General features: G+C 56.6%; 2 protein-coding genes across 6 annotated transcripts in view; both read left to right on the plus strand.

Annotated features, from left to right (window-relative positions):
* VAV2 (vav guanine nucleotide exchange factor 2) overlaps positions 1–26873 on the plus strand; it is a 231830-nt gene that overhangs the window by 82965 nt on the left and 121992 nt on the right. The window lies entirely within an intron of this gene.
* On the plus strand, positions 16964–17768 carry LOC100987129 (uncharacterized). Its single transcript, XM_008976036.2, is given in 2 exon segments — positions 16964–17461; positions 17464–17768. Coding segments are annotated over 2 exon segments (579 nt in total). The 5' UTR covers positions 16964–17187.

The raw sequence follows: 26873 nt of genomic DNA on the forward strand, positions 1-26873 counted from the left end.
TAGACAAACACGGTGTGCTGGGATGGGCTTGCTGTCTGCGGGACTGTGTTAGACTCCCGTGCCCGCCTCTGTACCGGTGCAGACAACTCTGACTGCATTTCTGTCCCCAGTTTTCTTTTTCTTTTTCTTTTTTTTTTTGAGACCGAGTCTTGCTCTGTCACCCAGGCTGGAGTGCGGTGGCGCGATCTCGGCTCACTGCAAGCTCCACCTCCCGGGTTCACGCCATTCTCCTGTCTCAGCCTCCCGAGTAGCTGGGACTACAGGCGCCCGCCACCATGCCCGGCTAATTTTTTGTACTTTTTTTTTTTTTTTTTAGTAGAGTCGGGGTTTCACCGTGTTAGCCAGGATGGTCTTGATCTCCTGACCTTGTGATCTGCCCGCCTCAGCCTCCCAAAGTGCTGGGATTACGGGTGTGAGCCACCGCCCCCAGCCTTCTGTCCCTGATTTTCTAGCTGTGTGACTCTGGGGAAGTGACTCACTGAACCTTGGCACCTCATCTGTCAAATGGGCTTGGTGCCGGTTACATGAGAGAGCCGGTGGGCATGCGGTGGGCACCGCATGGTGCCCCCTTGAGTCTGGTGTCTCCATCTGGAAGGTCTGAACTCGCAGCTTGCCCCAGTTAGAATAGGCTTGACTGCTTCTAACAAAAACCCCAGTACATCAGGAGCCGAAACTCACAAGGGTTTGTTCGTCTTGGAGGGTTGCAGGTAGGCAGTCTAGAATAGGGGTGACGGTGCCATAGTCTCAGGGACCCAGGTGCACCCAGCTTCTTGTTCTACCTCTTCCATCCTCATGGTCATGGTTCACAATGGCTGCAAGAGCTCCAGCCATCACTTCTTCATTCTAGGCAATAGAGAGGGCTGGGGTGGGGGAAGCTGATTCATTGAAGCCGACTTTTCAGAAGCTCCAGACACTGTGTTAATTCCTCTTTATTGGCCAGATTCTAGTCACATGGCCTCGCATAGCTCGTGTGGCTCGTAGGGGGCTGTCTGACCGAGTGCTAGCATAGCTGGTAAGGATGCAGGGGAAGATGGAGGATGGGAGGCCACCAGCCCTGCCCTTGCCCTGTGAGCAGCCAAGTGAAGGAGGGAGAGTGAGTGGCAGGCTCGTCCTTCTTGGCACACATAAAGAATCTGAAGTTAATGCATGTGTTTTGGGATGTAAGAGGGCATGTTAATCAATGGAAATATTAATACAATCCTCAGGCGCAGTTTCCAAATAGAGGAGAGGAGTCTCAGGGCAGAGTGTTTCTTCTGGCCTCACACACCGTGTGTCTGCCATCTTCTGTAAGGCTGTCTCCCCCTCTTTGCCCAGTCGGACCATCTAGTCTGCAAGCTCTGGGTTCATGTTGTCAGTGACAAGGAGGAAGAGATAGCCGCCGGCTGGGCTTGTGGATGGCACAGCCTTCCATCCTCGCGAGCCTGCAGTGGGCACAGATTTGTGCTAGGCGCTGTTCTGAGCACTCTGTGTGGCTCATTGAGGTGGGGCCCATAGCTGGATGGTATTTAGCTCCAGGCTTTGTTTGCTGCAGTAGTTGACCTACCCTGATCCATTTTGCAGATGGAGAAACAGAAGCAGAGAGAGATTGTTAGTTGCTCCCACAGTTAGCAGTGCGAGAACTGAGTTTTGAACCTGCTGCTGAGCTCCAGGACTCAAACTCAGCTCTGTGAGTGGCTTCCAGGCCAGGGACTTGGGGGAGGCCGCTCACATCTTCACCCCCCTTCTGAGGAGGCAATGAGACCAAAACACCCAGCCCAACCTCCCCATGTCCAGATTTGTCTCCACCGGGAGACAGTTTCTCAGAATGAGTCAATAACCATCTTCATCAAATGCTTCCTCTGCCAGGCTGGGCCAGCCAAATCCATCCTTCCTCGCGATTGCTGGGGGTGCCTGGAGTTGGGTCCCTACTTTGCAGTTTTGTAATTCAAAGTTAATTTCTTTTTGAGTTCGATGTTCTTACCGGATCAGGTTCATTCCCAATCATTCCTCGTGGGTCCCTGCCCCTTTTAGTGGAAGGTGTGAGTTCTGTGTGGAGATTCTGGGAGCGCAGCTGCCGGCATGCCCACTGGGCCCACGATGGCCTTGCCCTCACCAGATTGTGGGTGCCTGGGTCCCCACACGTTTTCAGAACTGCAGGGGCTGCAAAACCAAACCAGGCAAGCGGTTGGAAGTCCGCTCCCGAGGGGGCCTGCTCCTGGCACCTGGTTTGTAGCTGCGTCTGCCTCAGAGGGGTGCAGCGCTGGCAAGGGCGTGGGGACGCCCTCCCAGCGGTTCCCATAGTGGAGGTGCAGACCCACTACAGCCTGCTGCCTTCCACTCCCCGAGTCTTCCTGGGCCGTTAGGTTCAAAGATTCCAGACTTCCAAGGAAGCTCTGGGCTTGGTGCAGGGTGCCCTTGTGTACCAGGTGGTGCTGTGGGGGCCTAGGATGGGCTGGGGGTGGACACCAGGTTGGGGTGGTCACTGCAGTTGGGGGGCGGGTCCTTGTCTGGCTTGGGGGCATCAGGGAAGGGTCTGAGAGGTGAGGGGAGATTTCCAGGGGAAGAGGGTGTGAGGTTGAGTGACCGAGGGCCCCCACTGGGGAAGGACAGGGTGCCCACTGGCCTCGCATGGGGGGTTTCAGCTTTGGGTGTGGCGATGCTGGGGAACAAAGTCTCAGTTTCTAGGGTGGCATTTTCCCTCTGTCTTTTCCTGCTGCGGGTCCAGGCTCACCCCATCTCCGCCCATCTCCTGGCCCCTTGGAGCTCATGCTTTAAGTGGCCGCAAGGACTATGGTGCCAGTTCAAAGGGGAGGGCTACCCCTCACTTTAGCCTCCACCCAGTTCCACTCTTTGGGGGGCCAGTGAAGGAAGGGGGGCTTGGTGGGAGGGGTGCCCCCAGACACTCCCTCCACTCTCTGGGGGAAGGCAGAGAAGGTAGGGGGGGTGGGGTGGGAGGGGCGCCTTCAGACCCTCCCTCCACTCTCTGAGGGAGGGTGGTGAAGGAAGGGGGGCTTGGTGGGAGGGGCGCCTTCAGACCCTCCCTCCACTCTCTGGGGGAAGGCAGAGAAGGTAGGGGGCGTGGGGTGGGAGGGGTGCCTTCAGACCCTCCCTCCACTCTCTGAGGGAGGGTGGTGAAGGAAGCGGGGCATGGTGAGAGGGGTGCCCCAGGCCCGCCCTCCACTCTCTGGGGGAGGGCGGTGAAGGAAAGGGGGTGGGGTGGGAGGGGCGCCCCCGGCTCTCCCCACTGTGCCGTCTGTGCCACTGCAGTTGGACTGCCAATGACTGGCATTCTCTTTGTTACTTTCAGCCTGGTTGTTTCAAAACTCATTAGGCTTGGCATTTCTTTACAAAGGCTGGCATGGCCCGAGACGAGCGGAGAGTGGGAATTGATTTACGAGGATGGCGGTGGATCTAGGAAATGTCAGCGTCCCCTCCAGAGTCTATAAATCAGTTTTGATTCCGGGGAGGCCTTCTCCCATCCCCTAAAACAGCTCCCAGGGGGCTTCCCAACGTGGTGGAGCTTAAAGTTAGTCAGCCGAGGAGCTAGTCTCCTGGGTTTGCTGAACCAGCTGGATTAAAGAGCTTTCTCCCGATTCTGTCTCCAGGCCACCAAGGTCAGCTGGGGCGTGGCTGTGAGGTTCCTTCTGTCTTTTGTATGAGGGACAAGTGCCCAGCCAGGATCGGCCTGGGCTTGAACCGTGATGGGATGGAGTGACCGGCATCTGGGAGCTGCCTTGGGGAGCAGTGGCCTTCCTCTGGTGTGGCCTGGGGGCTCTGAGCTGGCCTGGTGGGCTTGTTGGCCTGGGCAGGGCAGGGCTTGCTGGGTTCGATGGTCCGTAGGGAGCGAGGATGAATTTGAGGTGCTGGGGCCACATGTGTCCGTGTGCCCAGCGTGGGCTGGCACTGGCAACCATCTCCCTGTCGTCACTGCCCTTGGCAACATGTTTGGGGCCTTGGTTGAAGGAGGTATGGACAAGAGAGTGTAGACACCAGAGAGCCACACCAGGTCCTTGTCCCTCCCCCCGCCACCGGCCAGCCAGGCTGAGGCAGGCCTGAGGGGGCCGAGCAGCATAGCGGCCATCACTCACAGAGGGGCTCGCTGGGCCCAGTGGCAGGCCAGGGTCCCTGCTCCTGCAGGTCTCTATGTCTGTCTGTTGTGAAGGGATGGGACGGGGCGAGGGTCCCCAAAGTGTCTCAGCTGCAGTGACTTGAGTGGCCCCCGGTGTAGAGCCATGGGTCTCCGCACGTCAGAAGGGAGGGCTGAGGACCCAGAGCCTGGCTCCGCAGGGACCCCGCTGCCCCCAGCTCTCCAGGCGCCACTGGGTTTTGTGTCTGTGGTTCTGACTTGTGAGCTGTGCCGGGTTCTGCGGCGTGAGGTCATGGGTGACTTGGGGAGATGTGGATTCCAGTTTTGTGTGCAGAGGTCCAGGGTGTGGGGTCGGTCTCTTGGCCTCAGGGGTGCCTTGAGGCTCCGCCCAACCATGGTCTCATCAGTGTTTTCGTGGACCTGGTTTCATTGCCGGCTGATCGGGCCCAGTGGCTCCCACGTCCTTGCAGGATTGAAGCTGGGGGTCCTGACTGGCTCTCTGCAGCCTTCCTGCTTGGTGCAGTCTGAGCTGTCAGTGGGGCAAGTGGGCAGGGCGGGGGCGGCTCCCCGGAGGACTGTGATGGGCCTAGAACTTGCATTTGGAGCAGGAGAGGCAAATGACATGGCTCACATTGTCAACACCACGATTCCTCCCACACAGGGAGATGTGGCTGCGTTTAATAGAGGTCCCCTCGTGGAAAACAGCCCTGCGTTTCCGTCACTGTCTCGGGCATTTTGACCCTGGCAGATAGTGCAGGCACACGGTGATGTGTGCAGGGATGTTCGAAGGTCCCCACAGAGCCCCAGGCCATGGAGGGGCCAGCACCTGTAGCTTTTGGGATCCACGCGACACTGGGGACTGCCGATACCTCCAGACTTACCGTCTGGAAGGTCTAAGGGTCAGGCAGTTTCCTTGTAGGAACCTCTTTCTTTTTTTGTATATTTTGAGACAGGGTCTCACTCTGTTGCTCAGGCTGGATTCAGTGGCGCGATCATGGCTCACTACAGCCTCTACCTCCCAGGCTCAAGAGATCCTCCTACCTCAGCCTCCCAAGTAGCTGGGATTACAGTTGTGTACTACCACGCCCAGCTAATTTCTGTATTTTTTTTGTAGAGATGGGGTTTCGCCACGTTACCCAGGCTGGTCTTGAACTCTTGGGCTCAAGTGATCCTCCTGTCTCGGCCTCCCAAAGTGCTGGGATTACAGGCGTGTGAGTCACCTCGCCCAGCTATAGGAGCCTCATCTGTGCTGCAGCCCCAGTGACCCACTACAGAGGTGGCTACCCCCCAGGGCTGGTCTTCAGGCCCCGTTGTCCATCAGCTCCCCAGATGTCACAGGGCCCTGAGGGTCTTCCAGTTCATTTCTGTGCTGCTTCAGTCTCCAGGCTGGCAGGAAGGAAGGGCAATGGCAGTCGGCAGGGCCTAGGCAGCTGGAGCTGGGGAGAAGGGATGGGCATGTTGGGCTCAGGATGGCATCATATCCTTGGTAGGCCCCTCCCTGACCCAGAGCTGTTGTTCTTCTTCTTTTGTTTCTTTTTTTTTTTTTTTTGAGACAGTTTCACTCTGTCACCCACGCTGGAGTGCAGTGGCACAATCTTGGCTCACTGCAAGCTCTGCCTCCTGGGTTCACACCATTCTCCTGCCTCAGCCTCCCGAGTAGCTGGGACTACAGGTGCCCGCCACCACGCCCGGCTAATTTTTTGTATTTTTTTTTAGTAGAGATGGGGTTTCACCGTGTTGGCCAGGCTGGTCTCGAACTCCTGACCTCAGGTGATCCACCCGCCTTGGCCTTCCGAAGTGCTGGGATTACAGGCGTGAGCCACTGCACCCGGCTGAGCCACTGTTCTGGCTGTGGTGCTGTGAAGTGTGGGCCAGGGCTTGGTGAGTGACTTTGCACAGGGCAGCTGCTCAGAGCCCCCCGCCCTGGGAGAAGCCTCCACGTGTGGTGCTGCCCGTGGCACTGCCCAAGCCACAAGATGCACCCTCTCCCTTCACCAGTGTCCCAAGCACTCCCTACATCCCCTCCCTGCCAGGGCCCCAAGTCTGACTGCCCAGTGCAGCAGTGCTGGTGCTGTGGCCCTGTATGGTGGACGAGGGCCAAAAACACCATCATTTACTCAGGCGAAAGAGTATTTTGTGCCTAGAGGCCCAGAGAGGGCTTCTGTTCACACCCCGGTACTCTGGGGCCTTCTCGGGGAGGTGAGCTTCACGGGGTCCTCAGCACTGACTCAGCAGCTTGGACAGTAGTGGTGCATTGAGAAGCTTGCGGGGAGAACGGAGCCCTGGCTGCACACCTGGCACCCGACGGCCCCGTGGCTGGTTGCTGTGTCCTGGGAGCAGCGGGCATGTCGTCCGACTCCACTGGGAGAGGGTGTGCTGCATGCCTGCATGCCTGTGCCCATGTGCCTGGTGCCCATGTTTGGGCTCGGCTGGACACGTGCTTTGTTGCAGGGGCTGCTTTCCTGCAAGTGCATTTGCCGTCCTGAGCCTGCTCACTCTTCGAATTCCACGTGGTCGTCTGGGAGTGATTCCAGGTGCTTCCTGGTTTGAATTTCACAGGACCCTCGAGGACATGAACTCAGAAAGTGAGGCGTTGATGGTCGCTTTTATTGGTATATTAGATGCATTGAGGTTTTGAAAGGGAGGACTTGGGATTCTTCTCTGTCTTTTTAATGTCTTAGAGCGTCTAGAAATAGCATTTACTCTTCAGTTCTCTAGAGGGGTCTCCCAGAAGAACAAAGCTGTGTGTGGCAGAGTGGTTCCCTTTAGAATGGGGAGCTCTGGGGGAGAGCCTGGCGCTTGGGCTGGAGCCGGCCCACCAGGACACGGGCTGGAGCCCCATTCGCTCATCTGTGATTTGGGGCAGGAAGCAGCTCAAAATACAAGCTGGTTCCACCCCTTTCCCAGTAAGAGGATTTTAAGTTTCTTGGTCAACATGATTTTATAAGCTTTTAGGGATAGATGAAGTAGTTCAACATTTACTTAAATATTTAATTTGCTCAATCGTTTACGTCTTTAAAAACATGAAAATAACATGTTCTTGTAAGTTGCCCTTTTTTACTCAGTGTGTGAAATGGGTTTCTTCAAACTCTTCCCCTGGCTTTCAAGCTCAGGGTCTCTGCCTCCCCGAGCCCTCTCCGGGTCTCAGTGTGGACCTGACGAAGTGGATTTGCGTGCCCTCCAGGGACCCCTTTTCCCTCGCCAGCATCCCCCTGTTGAGAGTTTTTTCTGACGCTGTTTTTCAGTGATGCCCACGCTTGTGAGATCAGAGCCCTAGAAGCAGGGGTAGACCTTTGCTAAATTTCTTTATGGTTCAAAACCAGGTGAGCCTCTGTGAGCCTCCAGACCCGAGGCTGGCTGAGGCCATGTCCGACTTTGTGTCCTGAGAACCCCAGAAAAGACTTGTATGCAGCCCCCACCCCCATATTTTCTAAGTGATACAAAACCTCTCCTGACTGGCAGGTGATGTGGCCGTCACATCTCCCGGGATTGTTGTTTCAGCCCCTGTCTTTTGAGCCTGATGTGGGGCTCCAGGGGATGGGGCAGACCTGGCACGCCCTCACAGAGGGAATCCCGGTGCAGGGTGGGCATGGGACCCTGAGCCGGGAGCACCACCCAGCGTGGGGTAGAGGAAGGGGCCTGAGGGACAGTGCAGCGGGGAGGGAAGGAGCCCTGTGAAACAACCGAAATGTACTGGAACCGAAATGAGGCTGGAAGTCTGAGATCAGGGTGGCGGCGGGGCTGGTGCCTTCTGGGGCACAGGGAGACTGTGTCCCGGGGCACTCTCTTGGGCTTGCAGACGGCGTCTTCTCTTTTTATATTCTTGTCGTCTTTCCTCTGTGCCTATCTCTGTGTACAAACTATCTCTTTTTTTTTTTTTTTCTGGGGCAGGGTTTCGCTCTTGTTGCCCAGGCTGGAGTGCAGTGGCCTGATCTTGGCTCACTACAACCTCTACTTCCCGGGTTCAAGCGATTCCCTTGCCTTAGCCTCCCTAGTAGCTGGGATTACAGGTGTGTATCACCACACCCAGCTAATTTTGTATTTTTAGTAGAGACGGGGTTTTACCATGTTGGCCAGGCTGGTCTTGAACTCCTGACCTCAAGTGATCCATCCACCTGTCTTGGCCTCCCAAAGTGCTGGGGTTACAGGCGTGAGCCATCGCACCTGGCAAACTTCCTCTTTTTATAAGGACACGGGTCATATTGGATTAGGTCCCACCCCAGTGACAACATTTTAACTTCATTTCTCTTTGAAGTCTCTGTACAAGTAAGGTTAAATTCTGAGGTCCTGGGGATTAGCACCCCTATGTATCTTTTTTGAGGGGACACAGTTCAACCCGAAACACTCCCTCATTTTTCTTTTGAGCAGATGTGTGTCTTCCCCTGCACCAAATGTGGGAACCTGTCTGCAGCCTGCACCCCAGCACCCCTGGCCTCTGGATACCCTGGGGGGTTTGTGGGTGAACATTTTCTCTACTGGAGCTCTGGGAGAACAGAAACATCTCAATGTGGGAGTCTCCCCGCTTCCAGTGCTGGCCGCATTTCAGGCTCCGCAAATCTGGGGATGTGGTAGCCCCAAGGCCGCAGCTGTGTCTGCATGGAGGAGGTTTGGTCAAATTCAGAGGGCTCTGCCTTCGTGGGGCCAGGTGTCCTGTGTCCTGCAGCAGAGGCTTCTGACATGTCCCAGGCCCTGTGCATGTTGTGTGGATTGTCCTGCGTGGTCCTCACACGTCCGAAGCAGATGCCCGTTCCTATCCCGGTGTATAGACAACGAAGTTGGGGCTCAGGGAGGCCAATTGCAGGGGGAGCTGATGGGCCTGGCCTTAAATTGGGTCTTCCTGGGTCCGAGTCTGTGATCTCCATGGTCCTGACGAGACTGTGTCACTTTTGGCCCAGAGAGGTGGAGGTGGGAGGTTCTAGTCTGATCTGTAGGACACGGAGGCTCGGAGCATCCACAGAGTCTCCTGACGTGCAGACCACTAAGGCAGGCAGAGATGTGTGGTAGGAGGAGGTGCATGGTAGGGACGTTGGCCCATCTCCTTTGGCCTCCGGAGCGCAGCTGTCCTCCCCACCCCAAGCCCCCTCCGATGGTGGTGGCACATTGCCACTGACCCCATCGGCCCGTCTCCTGGGAAAAGGTAGAATGTGGCAGTGGGCGCTGGGGTTCCAGAGTCAGGGACAGCAGGGCTGTCTGTGCTCACGGAAGGGCCTGGTGTCAGAACAGTGGGGAAATAAATAACCCAGGAGGGCTGGGCCCAGCCCAGTGCCTACAGACCTAGGTAGAGTCACCAGGCCGGGCCGGCAGGAGCCCCTCAGGGCAGCTCCGGGCCCTTGCTGGAGGGCAGGAGAGGCCCCTGCGGCTCAGGGCCAGCCTCCCCATGTGGGCTCTCTAGCAAGGTAGTTGGACTTTTTTATGTGGCACCCACGGAAGCTTCTAGGCCTCATGAGACCAGGCTCGAGCTGGTGCCATGGCTCTCCCGACAGGCTCCCCTGGTCAGAGCCACCACAGGCCATGCTGGATCCGGGGAGGACACAGACCCTGCCTCTTGATGGGAGGAGTCTCAGAGAGTGTGCAGCCATCTTTACTCTGCCTCAGGGTCCCTGTCACAAACGGGGAATAACCATGCCTCTTCTGAGGCTCAGGAGGAGACGATCTGAGGAGACCCGTGGGGAGTGGGTAGCCGGCCTGTTGAATGGCAAGTGCCCAATAAATGGTCGCCATTGTGACCACTGGGCCCCTGGAGTGGTGCTTTTACATGAAATGTTCCTAAAACTGGGCCATGGTTTTCATTATGAGTTGAGAGTGTTGGGGCTAAGGCTCTTGGCCCCCTTAAGGTTCACTGGAAAATCAGACAGGAGAGGCTGGGCACGGTGGCTCATGCCTATAATATCAGCACTTTGGGAGGCTGAGGCGGGCAGATCACCTGAGGTCAGGAGTTGGAGACCAGCCTGGCCAAAACGGTGAAACCCGGTCTCTACTAAAAATACAAAAATTAGCCGGGCGTGATGACATGCACCTGTAATCCCAGCTTCTCAGGGGAGCTGAGACAGGAGAATTGCATGAACCTGGGAGGCGGAGGTTGCAGTGAGTTGAGATCCTGCCACTGCACTCTAGCCTGGGCGACAGAGCAAGACCCTGTCTCAAAAATACATAAATAAATAAATAAATAAATAAATAAATAAATAAATCAGACAGGAGGTAGATTGATTAATTGGAGAAAAGGCAAGACGATTGAACATTTATACAGGGGAACCTTCTAAATAAAGTACCAAAGATAGGGGAAATTGCTCATTTTTATGCGCAAGTTCCACAAAGCATGGGCAGGCAGATGAGCCTGGATTCTTACTGGCCTCTCTGAGCCGCGCCCCTTCCTTCTGGGTGTGGGGCAGGACCCTCTCTGGAATGGTGGGTCTTATGACCTACAGTCAAACAAGGTAGGTCAGGGAATTTCTTTATGGCCAGTTTTTATACAGATAGAGTGGAGGGACAGTTAGAGTATTATTTTTAGGTTTGATGACTGGCTTTAGGGGAAAGGGGTTCTGGTTTCTAAGACCTGCTTGGGGGAAGAGGCATTCTAGTTTCTATGGCCACCTCCAGGGGAGAATGGAACTAGTGATAGGAGGGCCTTCATGTTGGAGTGTCTTCTGAGCCCCAGTATTACCAGGGGGCCTCAGGAGTGGCTTTTTTCATAAAATGTTCCTAAAATGGGTCCATGGTTTTACTTTTCTTTTCTTTCTTCTTTGTTTTTTTTGAGACAGGGTCTTACTCTGTCACCCAGGCTGGAGTGCAGTGGTGTAATCGTGGCTCATTGCAGCCTTGATCTGTGGGTTCCAGTGATCCTTCCTGCCTTCGCCTCCCGAGTAGCTGGGACCACAGGCATGTGCCACTATGCCCAGCTATTTTTTTTTTTTGAGATGGAGTCTTGCTCTGTCGCCCAGGCTGGAGTGCAGTGGTGCAATCTCGGCTTACTGCAAGCTCCGCCTCCCGGGTTCACGCCATTCTCCTGCCTCAGCCTCCCAAGTAGCTGGGACTACAGGTGCCCGCCACCACGCCCAGTTAATTTTTTGTACTTTTAGTAGAGATGGGGTTTTACTGTGTTAGCCAGGATGGTCTCGACCTCCTGACCTCGTGATCCACCCGCCTCAGCCTCCCAAAGTGCTGGGATTACAGGCATGAGCCACCGCACCCAGCACACCCAGCTAATTTTTAAATTTTTGGTAGAGGCCAGGCATGGTGGCTCATGCCTGTAATCCCAGCACTTTGGGAGGCCGAGGTGGGCGGATCGCCTGAGGTCAGGAGTTCGAGACCAGCCTAGTCAACATGGTGAAACGCGGTCTCTGCTACAAAAATTAGCTGGGTGTGGTGGCAGGCGCCTATAATCCCAGCTTCTTGCTACTTGGGAGGCTGAGGCATGAGAATCGCTTGAACCCAGGGGGCAGAGATTGCGGTGAGCTCAGATCATGCTATAGGACTCCAGCCTGGGTGACAGAGCGAGACCCTGTCTCATAAATAAATAAATAAAATATATTAAATTTTTGGTAGAGATGGGGTCTCACTGTGTTGCCAAGACTGGTCTCAAACTCCTGGGCTTAAGTGATCCACTCACCTCGGCCTCCCAAAGTGCTGGGGTTACAGGTATGAACCACTGCACCCGGCCTGAGGAGTCCCAACTCCCCATGGGTCTCCTCAGGTCGTCTCCTCCTGGGCCTTGGAAGAGACATTGTTATTCCGCGTTTGTGATGGGGACCCTGAGGCAGACTAAAGATACCCGCAAACTCTCTGTGATTCCTCTCATCAAGAGGAAGGGTCTGGGCCTGGCGTGGTGGCTCACGCCTGTAATCCCAGCACTTTGGGAGGCCGAGGCGGGCGGATCACGAGGTCAGGAGATCGAGACCATCCTGGCTAACGTGGTGAAACCCCCATCTCCACTAAAAATACAAAAAATTAGCTGGGCATGGTGGCGGGTGCCTGTAGTCCTAGCTATTGGGGAGGCTGAGGCAGGAGAATGGTGAGAACCCGGGAGGCGGAGCTTGCAGTGAGCCGAGATTGCGCCACTGAACTCCAGCCTGGGAGACGGCGAGACTCCGTCTCAAAAAAAAAAAAAAAAAAAAAAAAAAAAAAGACAAGGTCTGTATCCTCCCCGGATCCGAGACAGCCTGTGGTGGCTCTGACCAGGGGAACCTGCCAGGAGAGCCACAGCACCAGCTCGGGCCTGGCCTCATGAGGCCTAGAAGCTTCCCTGGGCACCACATAAAAAGTCCAGCTACCTCGCCACTCAACTGATGATTTTAAATACCAGTTGAGGGTATTGAAAAGGATCTTTTTATTTATTTTTTATTTTTTTGAGGCAGAGTCTCGCTGTGTTGCCCAGGCTGGAGTACAGTGGCACGATCTCGGCTCACTGCAATCTCTGCCTTCTGGGTTCAAGTGATTCTCCTGCCTCAGCCTCCTGAGTAGGTGGGATTACAGGCACCTGCCACCACGCCTGGCTGATTTTTGTATTTTTTTTTAGTAGAGACAAGGTTTTGCCATGTTGGCCAGGCTGGTCTTGAACTCCTGATGTCAGGTGATCCGCCCACCTCAGCCTCCCAAAGTGCTGGGATTACAGGTGTGAACCACCACATCCGCCCTAAAAAGTCTCTTTCTGTTGAGGGTCTGGCGTTGTGGAGAAAGCGCTGGACTCAGCCTTGGAGCCCCTCTGGCCACCCTGTCGGCTGCCGGTGACACTAGATCAGCCTGTGTCCGCCCGGCCTCAGTTTCCTTCTCTGTGCTTTGCAGCCCAGGGCAGGCCCATCTCTGAGGTCCCTCCCAGCCTCAGGGTACCCGGATGCAGTATGTTGGAAGAGCTTGGGATTTTCAAAGGGGGAAAGTGATCGTGGCCTTCCCTGGTAGGAGGCTTTGCGTGGTCTGTCTGGGCAGAGTGTCCCTAAGCCCTGCTGGGCCCCTTCCAACCACCAGCAAGCCAGCTGCCTGTCTCTGCCTTCGCAGGTTTTCTGAAGTTGGTGGGTGCTGGACGCTTCTGAAGAGGAGTTTTAATTGGCAGAGGCTGCCGTCTCCCTGGCAGGGAGACATTCTGGAGGCCTGGGGGCGGGTTGTTTTTTCTTCACTCCATTAATACCAGTGACCTTTTTGCCTCCAGCGTTAATTAAATACAGACATTTCAGGCATCTGCATGGTCATGGTCTGGCATTATCTTGACCTTAGGTGACTTGGAAATTCCATATTTGGCCTTCACTAAACGAGGCATAGAAGAGCAATCATGGACGATCTGGAAATGGAGGGCTTAGAGCCACACCTTGTGGCCACCCAGAGGGGGGCCTGTGTTGCTGCGGAGGTAGGGAGACAGCAGAGCTCTCTGGCTTGACCACCATGGATGAAGCTGGGCTCAGCTCTGGGCTGGGGGAGACAGGAAGGACCTCACGCTCCCGGGACCCAGTTTCGTTCAAGGAGACACAGCCCAGCCATCTGGGTAACAGGTGATGAATGGGAGGTAGGGGTGGAAGATGTCTTGAGGGATGGGCCAGATGGTGGGTTACAGAGGGGCAGAGCAGGGCGGTGGGTGTGAGCCCAGATGTGAGGCTCCCTACCTGGGTGTGAGGGGCAGAGCAGGGCGGTGGGTGTGAGCCCAGATGTGAGGCTCCCTACCTGGGTGTGAGGGGCAGAGCAGGGTGGTGGGTGTGAGCCCAGATGTGAGGCTCCCTACCTGGGTGTGAGGGGCAGAGCAGGGCGGTGGGTGTGAGCCCACATGTGAGGCTCCCTACCTGGGTGTGCCCTGTGCTGGGCTCCTGACCCAGTGAGAGGCTGAGGCTGGCACCCGCCTGGACGCCTCTGCCACTTGGGCGGAAGGAGGGGGACTTAGTCTCTTGCTGCTGCTCAAAGGAGCGGCTTTCTTCCCGAGTGTCAGCTCATTTTCCCGCGTCCTTCAGCAATAACCAGCATGTGCCGATAGGCTCCCGAGTCGCTTCCTAGTGCTGCGTTCTCACAAGCCCAACATCTGTTTCGGTTGGGATTTTTTTTTTTTTTTTTTTTTTTTGAGATGGAGTCTCACTCTGTCGCCCAGGCTGGAGTGCAGTGGCACGATGTCGGCTCACTGCAAGCTCCGCCTCCTGGGTTCACGCCATTCTCCTGCCTCAGCCTCCCGAGTAGCTGGGACTACAGGCGCCCGCCACCACGCCCGGCTAATTTTTTGTATTTTTAGTAGAGACGGGGTTTCACCGTGTTAGCCAGGATGGTCTTGATCTCCTGATCTCGTGATCCGCCCGCCTCAGCCTCCCAAAGTGCTAGGATTACAGGCGTGAGCCACTGTACCCGGCTTGGTTGGATTTTTTTTTGCAGTTTCTAAGCAAAAGACAAGAAAAGAAAATGTCATTTATATTAATATCAACTTTTCCTCATAAACACAATTCTAGACACAGCTGGTAGAATTTCTGAAATCAAACCAGAATGGAATTACAGTGTTGCTTATGTGAATGAAGTGGCGCACGGATCCAATAAAATGAGCCACTGCCCTCTGAGAGTGACCTTAACAACAGTTTGAAAGTTTCGCATAGTGGAGCCAATGACGAAAGTTGCCTAGATCTAACGCTGCGAGAGTGGCTGTCGTCCCCACGTTTCGACCTGCTCTAACGTTTATAAAGATTTTATTCTTTTTTATTTTATTTATTTATTTTTTTGAGACTGAGTCTCACTCTGTTGCCCAGGTTGGAGTGCAATGGCGCGATCTCGGCTCATTGCAACCTCTGCCCCCCGGGTTCAAGCGATTCTCCTGTCTCAGCCTCCCGAGTAGCTGGGATTACAGGCACCTGCTACCATGCCCATCTAATTTTTGTACTTTTAGTAGAGGCGGGGTTTCACTGTATTGGCCAGGCTGGTGTGAACTCCTGACCTCAAGTGATCCGCATGCCTCGCGCTCCCAAAGTGCTGGGATTATAGGCGTAAGCCACTGTGCCTGACCTACTAACGTTAATGAAGATTTTAGTGTGGCTGCCAATTAAGAAGGCCGAGAACCAGACAACTCTGGCCTTACAAGACAGTTTTTTGCCAGTGTGTAGAAAGCTGACGTTCTTTCTCTTTTTAAAGTAGCAGCATTGTTGAGGTGCAGTTGACATACCATGGGGTTCGCCCGTTTGAAGTGTGCAGTGCAGGGGTTTTCAGTGTATTCACAAGGCCATGTATCCACCACTAATTTTAAAACGCTTTCATTACCCCCAAAAAGAAACCCCAACCCATTAGCAGTAACTCCTCATCCCCCCCAACTTTCCCCAGCCCCTGGCAGCCACTAATTCAAATTGCTGTGGATTTGCCTGGTCTGGAAACTTCCTATAAATGGAATGTCACAATAGATTGTCCCTGTGCCTGGCTGGCACCCGCTGGCACGTTGCGGTGAGAATCAGAGCTTCTCTCCTTTTCACGTCGGCGTGATAGTCCATAGTGGCTCCACCGCAATTTGTTTGCCCATTCATCTGTTGACGGACATTTGAGTTGCTCATTTACATTTTTATTTTTTATTTTTGCAAGGTGATTATAGATGCACACAGCAGAAAGAGTCATGTTACAGACGGGCTTGAAATGAATGGTGGCCTCCTGCCTCCCCGACCCCAGCCCCGCCAGGCCTCCCCCAGGAGCTGCACCTATAACTGTGTCTTTAATTCTCCTGCGGTCACCTTTGGAGCCCTCAGAGATCTCCATAGAGCCCAGCCCTTGATTCCCTGCTTTCAACACCTGTTGACTCTTTGCTGTAGGAGTTGAGCCCCTGTCCCCCTCCCCTGCCCCTTGTTCTGGTGTCATTCTGCTGCGGGCGGCCCTCGGTGCCTCGGCTTGGAGCTTAACTCCCTATTTCTTGCCGCCCTCTCCCACGCCATCTCCGGACACCCCCCACGCGATCTTCAGAACATCAACCCCTGCCCTTCCTCCTGCCTCCCACGTCAACAGCGGTGACACCGATGGCCAGGGCTCTGTGTTCCGCCTGTGCTGTCTCCTGTCCTTTACCCCAGGGTCTAGGGCAGGTGAGGGCTAGCAGAGTGCTCAGCTCTGGACCCTGCCTGGGGTCATAGCGTCAAGGCAGGCCCTGCTGGGGGACAGGCTGCTGTTTCACCTCAGGGGCCCCAAGTCTGGACTTCTTTCCCTGGGAGTCCAGGGTGGGCGCCAGGATCTGGAGCCTCTTGGGGTGCCCTGTGTTCTGGGGAGAGGCCCACAGCCTTCCTTAGATTCCTGGAGGGGTTTGTGGTCCCCTTGGGGTTAAGGATCTGCCTGAGACGGTGGGGAAAGGGCTGGCCCCTCCTCCTCCTGGGAGCCTGTGAACCCTGCTGGGCCCTCAGGCCTCCCTGGACAGAGGGCAACTGTGGCAAAATTTCCCAACAGCCGCCTTGTGCAGGGTCACCCGGGGGGTTCTGGAGGTTTCTGGGGGCCTCTCCTTTGGGCTCAGAGGGCGTAAAGGCGGTTTCCGCCTTTATTGGGCCCTGTGATCCTTGTGGCCCCTGTGGCCACAGTGTTCCTGTTGGTTTTGTGGATGGATGCACCCAGCCGCCTCTCCTGTCGCTGGCCTTTGTTGAAGGAGCTTAGGTCTCCTTCTTGGGTCAGTTGCACCAGGTCTGGGTCTGGCTGCAGCTGGTGCTGATGGCCGGCACCATCCCTGGCCAGGCCAGGCCCCGGTTCCCCCATCCTTGGGAAAGGGTGGAACCCTGTGTGTCCACGGTCCCTGGATCCCTCACAGTGCACTTTAGAGCGGACATGGTGGTGGCAGTGGGTACTGTGGGGGATCCAGCGAGGTGACCTCTAGGGTCTCACCCGTGCAGCTTCCCCGAATTCTGACGGGCAGTGGAGGCGGGGAGTGGGGGATGGATTCTCAGCCGTGGGCTGTGGGGTGGATGTCATGCTGCTTGGCAGGGTGGCCTTGGGCCCGTTACTGTCTTCCTTCTCCCCGAGCCTCAGTTTCTGCAGATGTAAGGTGGAGATTACGACAGAACTTTCCAGAGGGCTGTGAGGGTCTGTGAGGTCCAGTAAAGCATTCAGCTGTGTGTGTGGTACACGTGGGCGCCCGACTCTCGCGGCTGCCGTGTGGGTCAGGTGCGGTGGGTTTCAGGGGCGGTGGTTGGACTCTGGCTTCTCTGCCACTTGCTGCGATGCTGGGCCTCGGTCATCGCAGCTGTGGGTGGAATCGCTGTCCCGCCACCCTCCGAGGATCAGGCAATGAGAGCTGCCGCGTGGCGACGGAGGAAGGCTTGGGCTCCTCCTGGCCTTGGCTGGGCTGGGTGCTCGCCCCTGTTCTGCAGGCACCGTTGACTTCCTGCAAACTCCGTTTCTTGAAGGTGACCTTTGGAGCTGGCCGGAGTGGGTATCGGCCATCTTGGCTCCTTTGTCTAGATTTTGCTTTTATGAAGGCCGGGGAGGGAGGGCTCGCCCCGGTAGGCAGCCGTGCGGGGCAGGTCCCTTGCCGCCTGAGGACCCCAGAGTTGTCGCTAGGGCCTCCTCCTCCACGCTGCCCCACTGCGGCGCTACCCGACTGTGGGACCGAGGACCAGCTGAGGCCCAGCTGCTGTTGCCGCTGCCTCCGCCACACGAGCCTCCTTCCTTCTTTCCTCCCTCCCTTTCTCCTTCTTCCCTTCCTCTTCAGCCCTCTCCACCCTCCACCCTGCAGCTGTGGGGCCTTTGTGTGACCCCTCCACAGCCTGAAGGCACCTGGCTGTCAGACTCCCACCTTTAGAGGCCTGTGGATTTGGGAGGGTGGCGAGAGGAGTCTGCGGGGGAGGTGGGACTCAGGCTGTCTGGTAAGTGCCCAGATCGGACTCAGAGCCGTAGATCTTGGACCGTGCTGTCCTCTGAGAGAAAGGGCAGCTGAGTCCGCCTTACTGTGTGTCTAAGGGCCAGGGCCCTTCACCGCCCAGCAAAACCTGCTCCTCACGACCAGGAAGATGGTGTTCCTGGTCTCACTTTGAAGTCTTTTTGTGAGACATCATCCTGATGATAATTCTGGGGGTGGGCTCGGGCAAGTTCCCCGTGGATGGAGACCGCTTGGCTCTTTCTTTCCCCCTTACGAGAACCTGGAATGCTTTTTCTTGCCAAGGCTGGGCCAGGTCCGCTTTTCTCGTCTGCAATGGCCTCTGAGCTGAAGCCTGGCCCGGATTCGCCCCTCCTCTTGCATCTCTGGCCTGTGAGTCCTCTCCTCCCTCTAGCCCTGCAGCTCAGCCTGCCCTGCCCTCCCAAGCTCCTTGTGCCCCTGTGTCCCTATTGGAGCCGAAGGACAGTTGTCTCTGCTGGACTCTGACGCCCGATTCAGGCACGGAGACCCAGGAGGGACGGCCAGGCAGGTTAGGTGCTCGGCTGCCCTTTGGCCGAGCCCTGAATGGGGCCCAGGGATTGATGCAGATTGATTTTTGCTGACCCCTGGGATGACCTTGGCCAAGTGACTTAATTCTGTCTCCTCCCCAGTGTGCTTATAGACAGAGGTGTATGCACTGGTAAGGGTGCTCTAACGAGTGTCAGCTTTCACTCCCCACCTCCTCAGCCCCCACATTTCCAAAATAAACAGAGGCTTGTTTGTGTTCAAAGGACACTCCTGGCTCACAAAGCCCTGCAGCCCTGCGGAAGCACCAGGAGGCCTCACTTCCAAGCAGCACAGCCCCATGCAGCCAACCCGGGACACCTGTTCCCACTGGCACCTGAGCAGGCCCCTTGCTGATCCCCACCCCCTCCCCTCATCTCCCCTTTATCCCCCTCTACCCCTCCCCTGCACCACTGGCCTCTGTTCCATCATCCCCCACCCCGCCCTTGGGTCCCTTCCACCCCCTACCCAATGCCCCCATCCCTCTCCTTCCCCCTCCTCCCCACACCCCACCTCTTTCATCCCTTTCGTCTCCCCACACCCCTGGCACCCCGTCCTTTGTCCCTCTCCTCCATCCCCTTTTCCTCTCTCCCTCTCTCTCCACCTCTCCCCCGAATGCCTTGGTCCACTCACCCACTACTTTTACCCCTCTCCTCCATTCTCACTCCACGCCCTCTATCCCCACCTCTCCCAACTCCATCCCCATGCCTCCCCTCCATCCCTCCTCTCCATCCCCTTCCATCCCTCTCCCTCCATCCCCCTCCATCCCTCCCCTCCATCCCTCTCCCTCCCTCCCCTCCCTCCCCTCCATACCTCTCCTTCCATCCCTCTCCATCCCTCCCCCTCCCTGCCTCTCCTCCATGCCTCCTCTCCATCCCTCCCCTCCATCCCTCCCCCTTCATCCCTCCCCTTCCATTCCTCCTCTTCATCCCTCCCGCTTCATCTCCCCATCCCTCCCCTTCATCCCTCCCCCTCCATCCCTCCCTGTTCATCCCTCCCCTTTATCACTCCCCCTCCATCCCTCCCCCATCCCCCGCCCTCCCTCCCCTCCATCCCTCTCCTTCTTTCCCCTCCCTTCCTTCCCTCCCTCCCCTCCATCCCTTCCCTCCATACCTCACCTTCCATCCCTCTCCATCCTTCCCCCTCCATGCCTCCCCTCCATCCTTCTCCTCTATCTCTCCCCCTTCATCCCTCCCCCTCCATCCCTCCTCTTCATCCCTCCCCTTCCGTCCCCCCTCCATCCCCCCTCCATCTCCCCTCCATCTCCCTTCCCTCCCCCTCCATCCCTCCCCTTTATCCCTCCCCCTTCATCCCTTCCCTTCTATTCCTCCCCTCTGTCTCCCCCTCCATCCCCCTATCCCTTCCCTCCATCCCTCCCCACCACCCTCCCCCCCATCCCTCCTGCTGAGAGTGGGAGGGAGGGAGGGAGAAGAAGCTGGAGCTGGAGACTGTGTTCCTGAGGGTGGCGTGAGGCCGAGCCCTGGCAGCCCCCTGCACCCTTGTCCCCCAGGCCTCTGCTTGCTGAGCACCTTGAGCAGGGCTCTGGTGCTCCCTTGCAAGAGCCTTGGAGAGAAAATCCTCTTTGCCTTTTTTACTTTTTTCACTCCTCTACCTTATTTTATTTAACTTCCCCACTTCAGACCAGAAAATGCCCAAATAGATATTAGAAGACCTTAAAGTATTTTTGTTTATCAGGTGTGAAAGGTGGCAGGTCCTTGCCAGTTTGCAGGGATGGGTGGCTGGCAGTGAGGTAGCAAGAGAGATGCTCCTCCATAGTGCCCACATCCCAGGCAGTGCCATAGTCCCCACAAGCAGCTCAGGCGTGCTGAATATCTCACTCTGCCGTCACCAGTATGCGGCTTCCACCTAAGTGCTTCAAGGTAGCTGCTGAGCTCCTGCCATCTCGTCCGTGTTCCATGCAGCAGGAAAGAAGCAGGGGAGGCAGCTGTTTCCTTTTAAGTGCATGACCCTTCCTCACCTCCCCTTCCTTTCTTACCCAGTGTCCAGAACGTGGTCCTGGGGCCATTCCTTTCTGCAAGGGAGGGTGGGGAGTGCTGTCTTTAGCAGGCAGCCCTGAGCCATCAAGCATCTGCCTCTCATGGACAAAGGGGAGAAGGACTCTAGGGGGTGGTGGGGGGCGGTCGTCTTTGCTCCAACTAGGGAGAGCCGTGGCCCCTTGACCCTCGGCACTTTTCCAATTTCTGCTCTCCCAAGTGGTTTCTTCCTGCACCTCTTGGAAGGAAGAAATGTAGTCCGGGGCTGGGAAGCTGCAGTCCGTGCTCACTCCTGGGCTTACGGCCACGATTCCTCCTGGTTGCCCCACGGCCTGCGTGAGACGCGCCGTCAGTCCCTCTGTGACAGGCAGCAAGGCTCCGTGTGGTCGTGGTGGAGCCGAGTTCTGGCTCCTCGGAAGAAACCACTGCCCGGACTCCCGGCCTGGGCTTCCTGGTTCCACCCCCTGGAGTCTCGGCTGTGTGGAGGGCTCTGTGCCCTGTGGGTGTGCCAGGCTGGCACGATCCATGCTGCCCATGCCCTGGCTGCCACTCCTGCCTGGGGACCTGCCTCAGCCCCTGCGGGTCACCCTCCCACACCCTGGCACCATAGCCTCCCGGAGTGTGCCCGTATCCTGTTAGTTACTAGCTAATTTTCCCAGCCAGGATGACAGGTCCTTCCACTGCAGAGACAGTAATTCGTGGAGTCATCCCAGGAGTGGCCCTGCGGGGTCATGTATTATTCATGGGAAACACTAATATTCCAGCCTGGAGTTCTTTTTTCGTGGAAGCTGTGGGGTCTTCAGCCTTGTATCGATATTAACAGTTGAGACATGAGTAAAACACCGTCACATCGGGGAAGCCTGATTAGGTTTAACGGGGGACAGAGAAGAAAAAATTTTTTTGTGTGTGTGTGTAAATGAAATGTCTTATGAACAAACAGCTGAGCCTCGTTGGGTGCCCTGGGGAGTTTCCTGGGATTTCATGACGCACTCGGTCGCTGAGGAAGCAGGTGCCGACGGGCCGGCTGGCTTAATGTATTTGTGGAGTTGCAGTGTGGGACTGGGGTGGTCCTTGCTGCGGAGCTGTGGGCTGCCCACACCTGCCCCAAGGCAAGCTGTGTGCTCCCCCAGGCCCTGGACCCAGTGCCTTTCCCTCCCAAGCATCCCTTAGTCTTTCCAGGGGTCTCAGGGTGGCCCTGGGGAGAGAAGGGAACCGAGGACCGCAGATCACTGTGCCAGTGGCCGCCTTCCCCCACCCCTTTGACTCCTAGGCTCTTAGGAGGGGTCAGGCCAGTCTAGAAAGCCGGCAGCTAGCACCCAGAGTGGGCATGCTGTCTCCCACACAGGCGCGGGCATGTTCTAGGCTCGTGCCCGTGAGCCCCCACCCTTCGGCACCCGCTGTAAGAGGAGCACTGTGATGACTAGTTTCCTGGACAAGGAACCCAGGCCAAGACCTGGGGGTCAGCTTGTCTGGGGTCATCTGGTATCCGACCCCAAGCCTGTGGTTTGCTGGGCCTCGGTTTCCCACCCCGAGGGCGGAAGAGCAGGCGGCACTGAGACCCCTTTCAGCTCAGCTCCAGATCCCTGCCGGGCCTGCCTCAGGCCATCTTGATCTCAGCAAAGAGCTCCTCAGAAGTGAGGCTTCCCCGGGGACGGGGACGCGGTGTCCCTGCCCCCCTGGCAGGGGCGCTTCATTTCCATGCTGTTCGTGTCGTCTCCTTGCGAATGACGGGCCGTCCGCCAGGGCCCAGTGTCCTGTAATTGGGGTAAGTGTCACTTTTGTTTCTGAGGTGGGGGAAATTAAATTGTGTGTGCACACAATTAATCTTGCTAATGGCAGCCTCCCTGGACCTGGAAATTAAATGTTAAGTATCTTGCAGCCAGCCGCTGGGATGACGCCCTTTGGAACAGATCAGTCGGCTCAGGCTCATGATACTAATTGGGGTGGAGTCTGGTGTTTGTCTAGCTCTGACCCTGTTTGGGGGACGTTGGTCTTATCGTGTCCACGATGAGGCTGAGACTTGGAGATGTGGAAGCTGGAAAAGCCTTTCCCAGAGCTGCATCCGTCTGTCTGTCCATCTGTGAGAGTGACGTGGCTCCTGGACACAGCGGTTTCTATGGAAACTGCCCCATGACCCAGGGCCGGTGGTGTAGGGACAGGCATGTCTGGGCCTGCCTGTCCGTGTTTGGCCTTGGGTTCAAAAGAGCTGGAGGCCTGGATGATCCAGGTGTGCGTGGCCCCCACATGCAGCTGCTGCTTTGTTTTGTTTTATTGACTGTGGTAAAATACACAGAACATAACATTTAGCTTCTTAACCATTTTCCAGGGCACAGGTCAGTGGCTCTGAACATACTCACGTTGCTGTGCAGCCATCACCACCGTCCGTCTCCCGAACTGCTTCATCCGCCCAGGCGGACACTCTGCCCCCATTCAGCGCTCACCCCAGCCTCCCCTGGCCCCTGGCTCCCCACTTCTGCTTGCTGTCTGCATGAGTCTGCCGGCTCCAGGAGCCTCATGTAAGAGAGTCCTGCGGGGACCTCCTGCAGGGAATCCCGTGGTATTTGTCCTTTGTGACTGGCTGATTTCCCTCAGCACAAGGCCCTCAAGGCTCATCCAAGGGGTGCTCCTGGGCAGGGTCTGCCCTTCAGCCTAAGCTCGGGCTTGGGAACTGGGGGTTCCTGGTGGGGAGCATAGAGGAGTGGCTGCCTTCTGTGGATGCTGCGTTGCTCTACGTGGAAGAGGGTCGCTGTGAATGCGCCTCGTCTTTCCTTCAGGGCTGGTGGTGAGGAGGCTGGACACGCAGGATCCTTACCTTCCCTCCCCTGAAGATGCAAAAGCAGCCCCTGGGTGGGGGGCGGGGGATGGGAGACAGAGGCAGGGGCAGGGGCGGTTCCTGGCCTCACTGATCGCCCTGTCAGGCCGGCCATCATCCCTCTGGTCTGTGTCCTGGCTGCTGTGATCTCATCCCTCAGCCTCTGATGTCCCTGGGGTGCTGGGGTTGGGGAGGGTCTCTGCTGGGGGTAAGTGGAGTCCGTGGTGTCCCCAGGGAGGTGCGTGGGGAATGTGTGTGTGACGGTGGTGATGGCTGCACAGTGTGAGTGAGTTCAGTGCTGCTGACTTGTGCATTTGAAAATGGTTAAGAAGTTACATTTTGTGGGGTGGGGTAGGGTGGGATCCGAGCATGGCCCTGGGGCTGCCGTTGCTGTTTTTAGAGTTAGGGCAGGATCTTAGGCCCTGTGAATTCCCTGGGGCCAGATGTCCACGCCTCTGAAAATCCAGCTTCTGCTGGGGCATGCGCTCCCTGGAGTAGCAGGTGGGTGGGCTTGGAGCAGCTGCGTTCAGCTTTGTTTCCCATCCAAGGGGGTCTGGGGCCCTCACTGCCCCTTCCGCCACCCCCATCCTGGGGTGGTTTTATGCTTTGAGGCAATTAGTTTCCATGGGGAGTCCCTGAGGGCTGTGGAGGTGAAGAGGTCCCTTCCTGCTGAATGGGCCCAGCAGATGGCCCCTACCCCACCCTGCCCCAAAGGAGGTGCGATTTCTGCGTGGGGCCTGCTGCCTGGGCCCTCCTCTGAGTTGGGCTGAGCCCCAGGGAACCCCTCTGGGAACCACCACTGCTGAGGGAGAGCAGGAGGGCCCAGGGTGGGGAGGGGGGGGCTTGGCACCTGCCTTGTCTGGCTTCCCTCCCCCATGGGACTGGTAAAGTCCTGCCTGAAGGGCAGCCTCTGCCCCTGGGCCTCCTGTGCATCTTGGAAGAGTGGAACACACCTTTGCCTGTCCACCTGCCCCAAGCCAGGGGACCTGTAAGCCCAGCAGACCCCTGGAGTATGGATTGTGAACACAGGCTTTCGTGCTTGCAGAATTCACCTGCTCTCCTGGTAACAGAGCTCTGACCCTGTGTGCAGCCACTGGGGTTGTTCTGGACGTGGGTGTTGCCAGCAGAAGAGGAAGGTCTTGGCGGGGTGAATAATGTGTGCAGGTGCCCCGCGGAGCAGGGCTGAGTGGGCTCTGTGCTGTCTCTGGGCCTGTCTTGTTTTCTTGTCTCCAGTAGGAGATTGGGGATTTGCACCCCCCAGACACAGGCGCAAACACGTGGGCCTCACTGACTCCGACACGGGGCCCAGGCTCAGGTGTGTGGTGCTGTCAAGTCTGGGGCTTCCTCTTGTCTGGGACGAGGTTAGAGCTGGACCCTGGCCAGAGCTCAGACTGTGGCGTCAGATGGACATGGGTTTGAGTCCTTCAAGCTGGGCGACCTTCAGCAGGTTACTTAGCCTCTGAATTATAATGGACCTCCCTGTGGCAGGATTAGGCACGCGGTAGGCTCTGAGACTCCTCCTCCAGGATGGAGGCTTTGTGGCCACTGCTCAGATGCCTCTGGGCCGAGGCAAGCATCAGACGAGGCCCAGCCCCTCATGTGCTATTCTTGCGGAGTTTCTTGCATGTGGCGGAGCCTTCCCACCTGCAGGAAGCTTTGGGGTTGTCTGGGACCCTGGGTCCCACATAGGTGCTCCTTCCTGTCTTTCCCTCCCCGCCTGCTCCAGCCCCTTCACGCCTGGTTTCTGAGCTGCATCTCAGCCTCCCAGGGTGGCTCTGGGCCCGGCTGGGCCTTCCCGCCCCCCAGCTGTCAGTACGGAGATGGGACCAGATCAGTCTCCTGCACACGCTTCTCTCTCTGGGATTTGTAACAAGTTTAAAGTTGGTTGTCTAGCACAGTCCCCTTAATGGTGAGTTAGTAGGTAGCTGAGAACTTTGGTTCTCAGGAACACCTGAGTGGTTGTCACCAATGGGCCGTCCCAGTGGCGCCTGTGGTTCCTTCCAGCCCAAGGGTAAGTGGGTGAGTGCTTTGTGAAGGGTTTGTGCCGGCACCGTGGTGGGTTTGCGAGGTCAGGGAGATGGCATGGAGCGTGTGCCCACCTCCATCTTCGGGCAGCTGAGCATCACCTGATGAGGCCAGATGCAGAGTCCAGTCATTTCAGAGCTGTTAGATGGAAATTGGAGGTGGGGGCCCAGCAGAACACCACGCCAAGCTTGGGAGGGGTCCGCCCTGGGGTCACGTCTCCCCTGCGGCCTGAGCACCTTGCTTGTGTAAAATCTGAATGACATTGCACGCTCCTGGCGGTGCACCATTATTAGTAAATACGACACTTGCAGAGTCCACAGCGGCAGGCCCTCAGGAAGTACTGGCCACCGCTGTGCCCTTGGATCAAGACTTGTTTTGGAATGAGAGGGCTCTGAGAAACACAAATCGCTGGGCCATGTTTGCTCATCGATGTGACAGGGATGCCTGAGCACACTGACCTTGAACTTGTGGGGAAGAAGCAGAGGCAGACAGTGCAGCTGGGCGGGGCAGGCGCTTCCACTGCGGCTGGACATGGACCAAGTAGACAGCCGCGGGGGCTGCATACATGCCCTTCCCTGGGCCGCCCTTGGTTGAGTGGGCTCAGAAGTTCAGAAGAATCAATCGCAGGACACTGTGGAGCAAATGAAGTCACTGGTTCAGAGAAGATTCATGGATGTTGATGAATATTGGCTGTGCTTGCCAGTCCTCTGGAGAGAACCCTCCGGAAGGGCCCAACTTATCTAGGCTCTGCCTGTCACTGTGGCTGGCTCAGATGGTGTCATCGGCCTGGAAGTGGAGCCTTTGGTATTATCTTTGGAGTCTTTGGAATGATCTAGGCTCCACCTGTCACTGTGGCTGGCTCAGGTGGGTTCATCAGGCTGGAAGTGGAGCTGAGGGTGTGAGTTGTGGACAGCGCTGCGCCCCTCTGGCTGAGTGGGAGGGGATGCTGGTGTGCACCTGTGGTCTCTGGTAGAGCTGCCTGCCCAGTGGTGCTTCCTTCCCTGGGTGTTTGGTTCTGCTCCATACCAGCATTCTCACGGAGCCGTCAAGCTTATCCTTGTGTTTTGAGTGAATAAAGCTAATTAAAAATCTTTGGAGTTAAAACATTTTTAAAGCCAGAGGTGTTTTTTTTGTTTTTCTTTTTAGCAAGCTTCTTATTGAAGCATCTTATGCATATAGAAAAAGGCAGCTGTGCCAAGCGGTCAGCTTGCTGATGTTCCATAAAGTAACAGCCCGGGAACCAGCCTGGGTGGAGAGGCTGGCCTGGGTGGGCCAGCATCTGTTGAGTGCTTGCGGAGTCCCCACCACGCCCCCCAGGCTGGCACCCCCCTCCCTAATCAATTGACAAAGTGTGGCGGGCGTTGAGAAGGGCAGCCAGCCCACTGCAGTGAGCACCCAAGCGCCTAAGGAAGCACTGCTTTGATGAGCGTCCTTTGAGTTGTACTTTGGAGGAGCCTGGGGTCCAGCTGGGAGGCAGGACGCGTGGTGGTGGTGGGTAATTAATGATCACATGTTCATTCAGTGTGCTCCTGTGCTGCTCATCTAGGTGGCTTCATTGCACGTGTGCACGTGGGGGTTGGTTACCATTTATTTTGGATTCCTTCTCTTTGCTCATGAGTTGCTAGAATCATTTTTTTTTTTTTTTTGGTTGAGACT

Source organism: Pan paniscus, chromosome 11 (assembly GCF_029289425.2).
Source record: "Pan paniscus chromosome 11, NHGRI_mPanPan1-v2.0_pri, whole genome shotgun sequence".
NCBI lineage: Eukaryota > Metazoa > Chordata > Mammalia > Primates > Hominidae > Pan > Pan paniscus.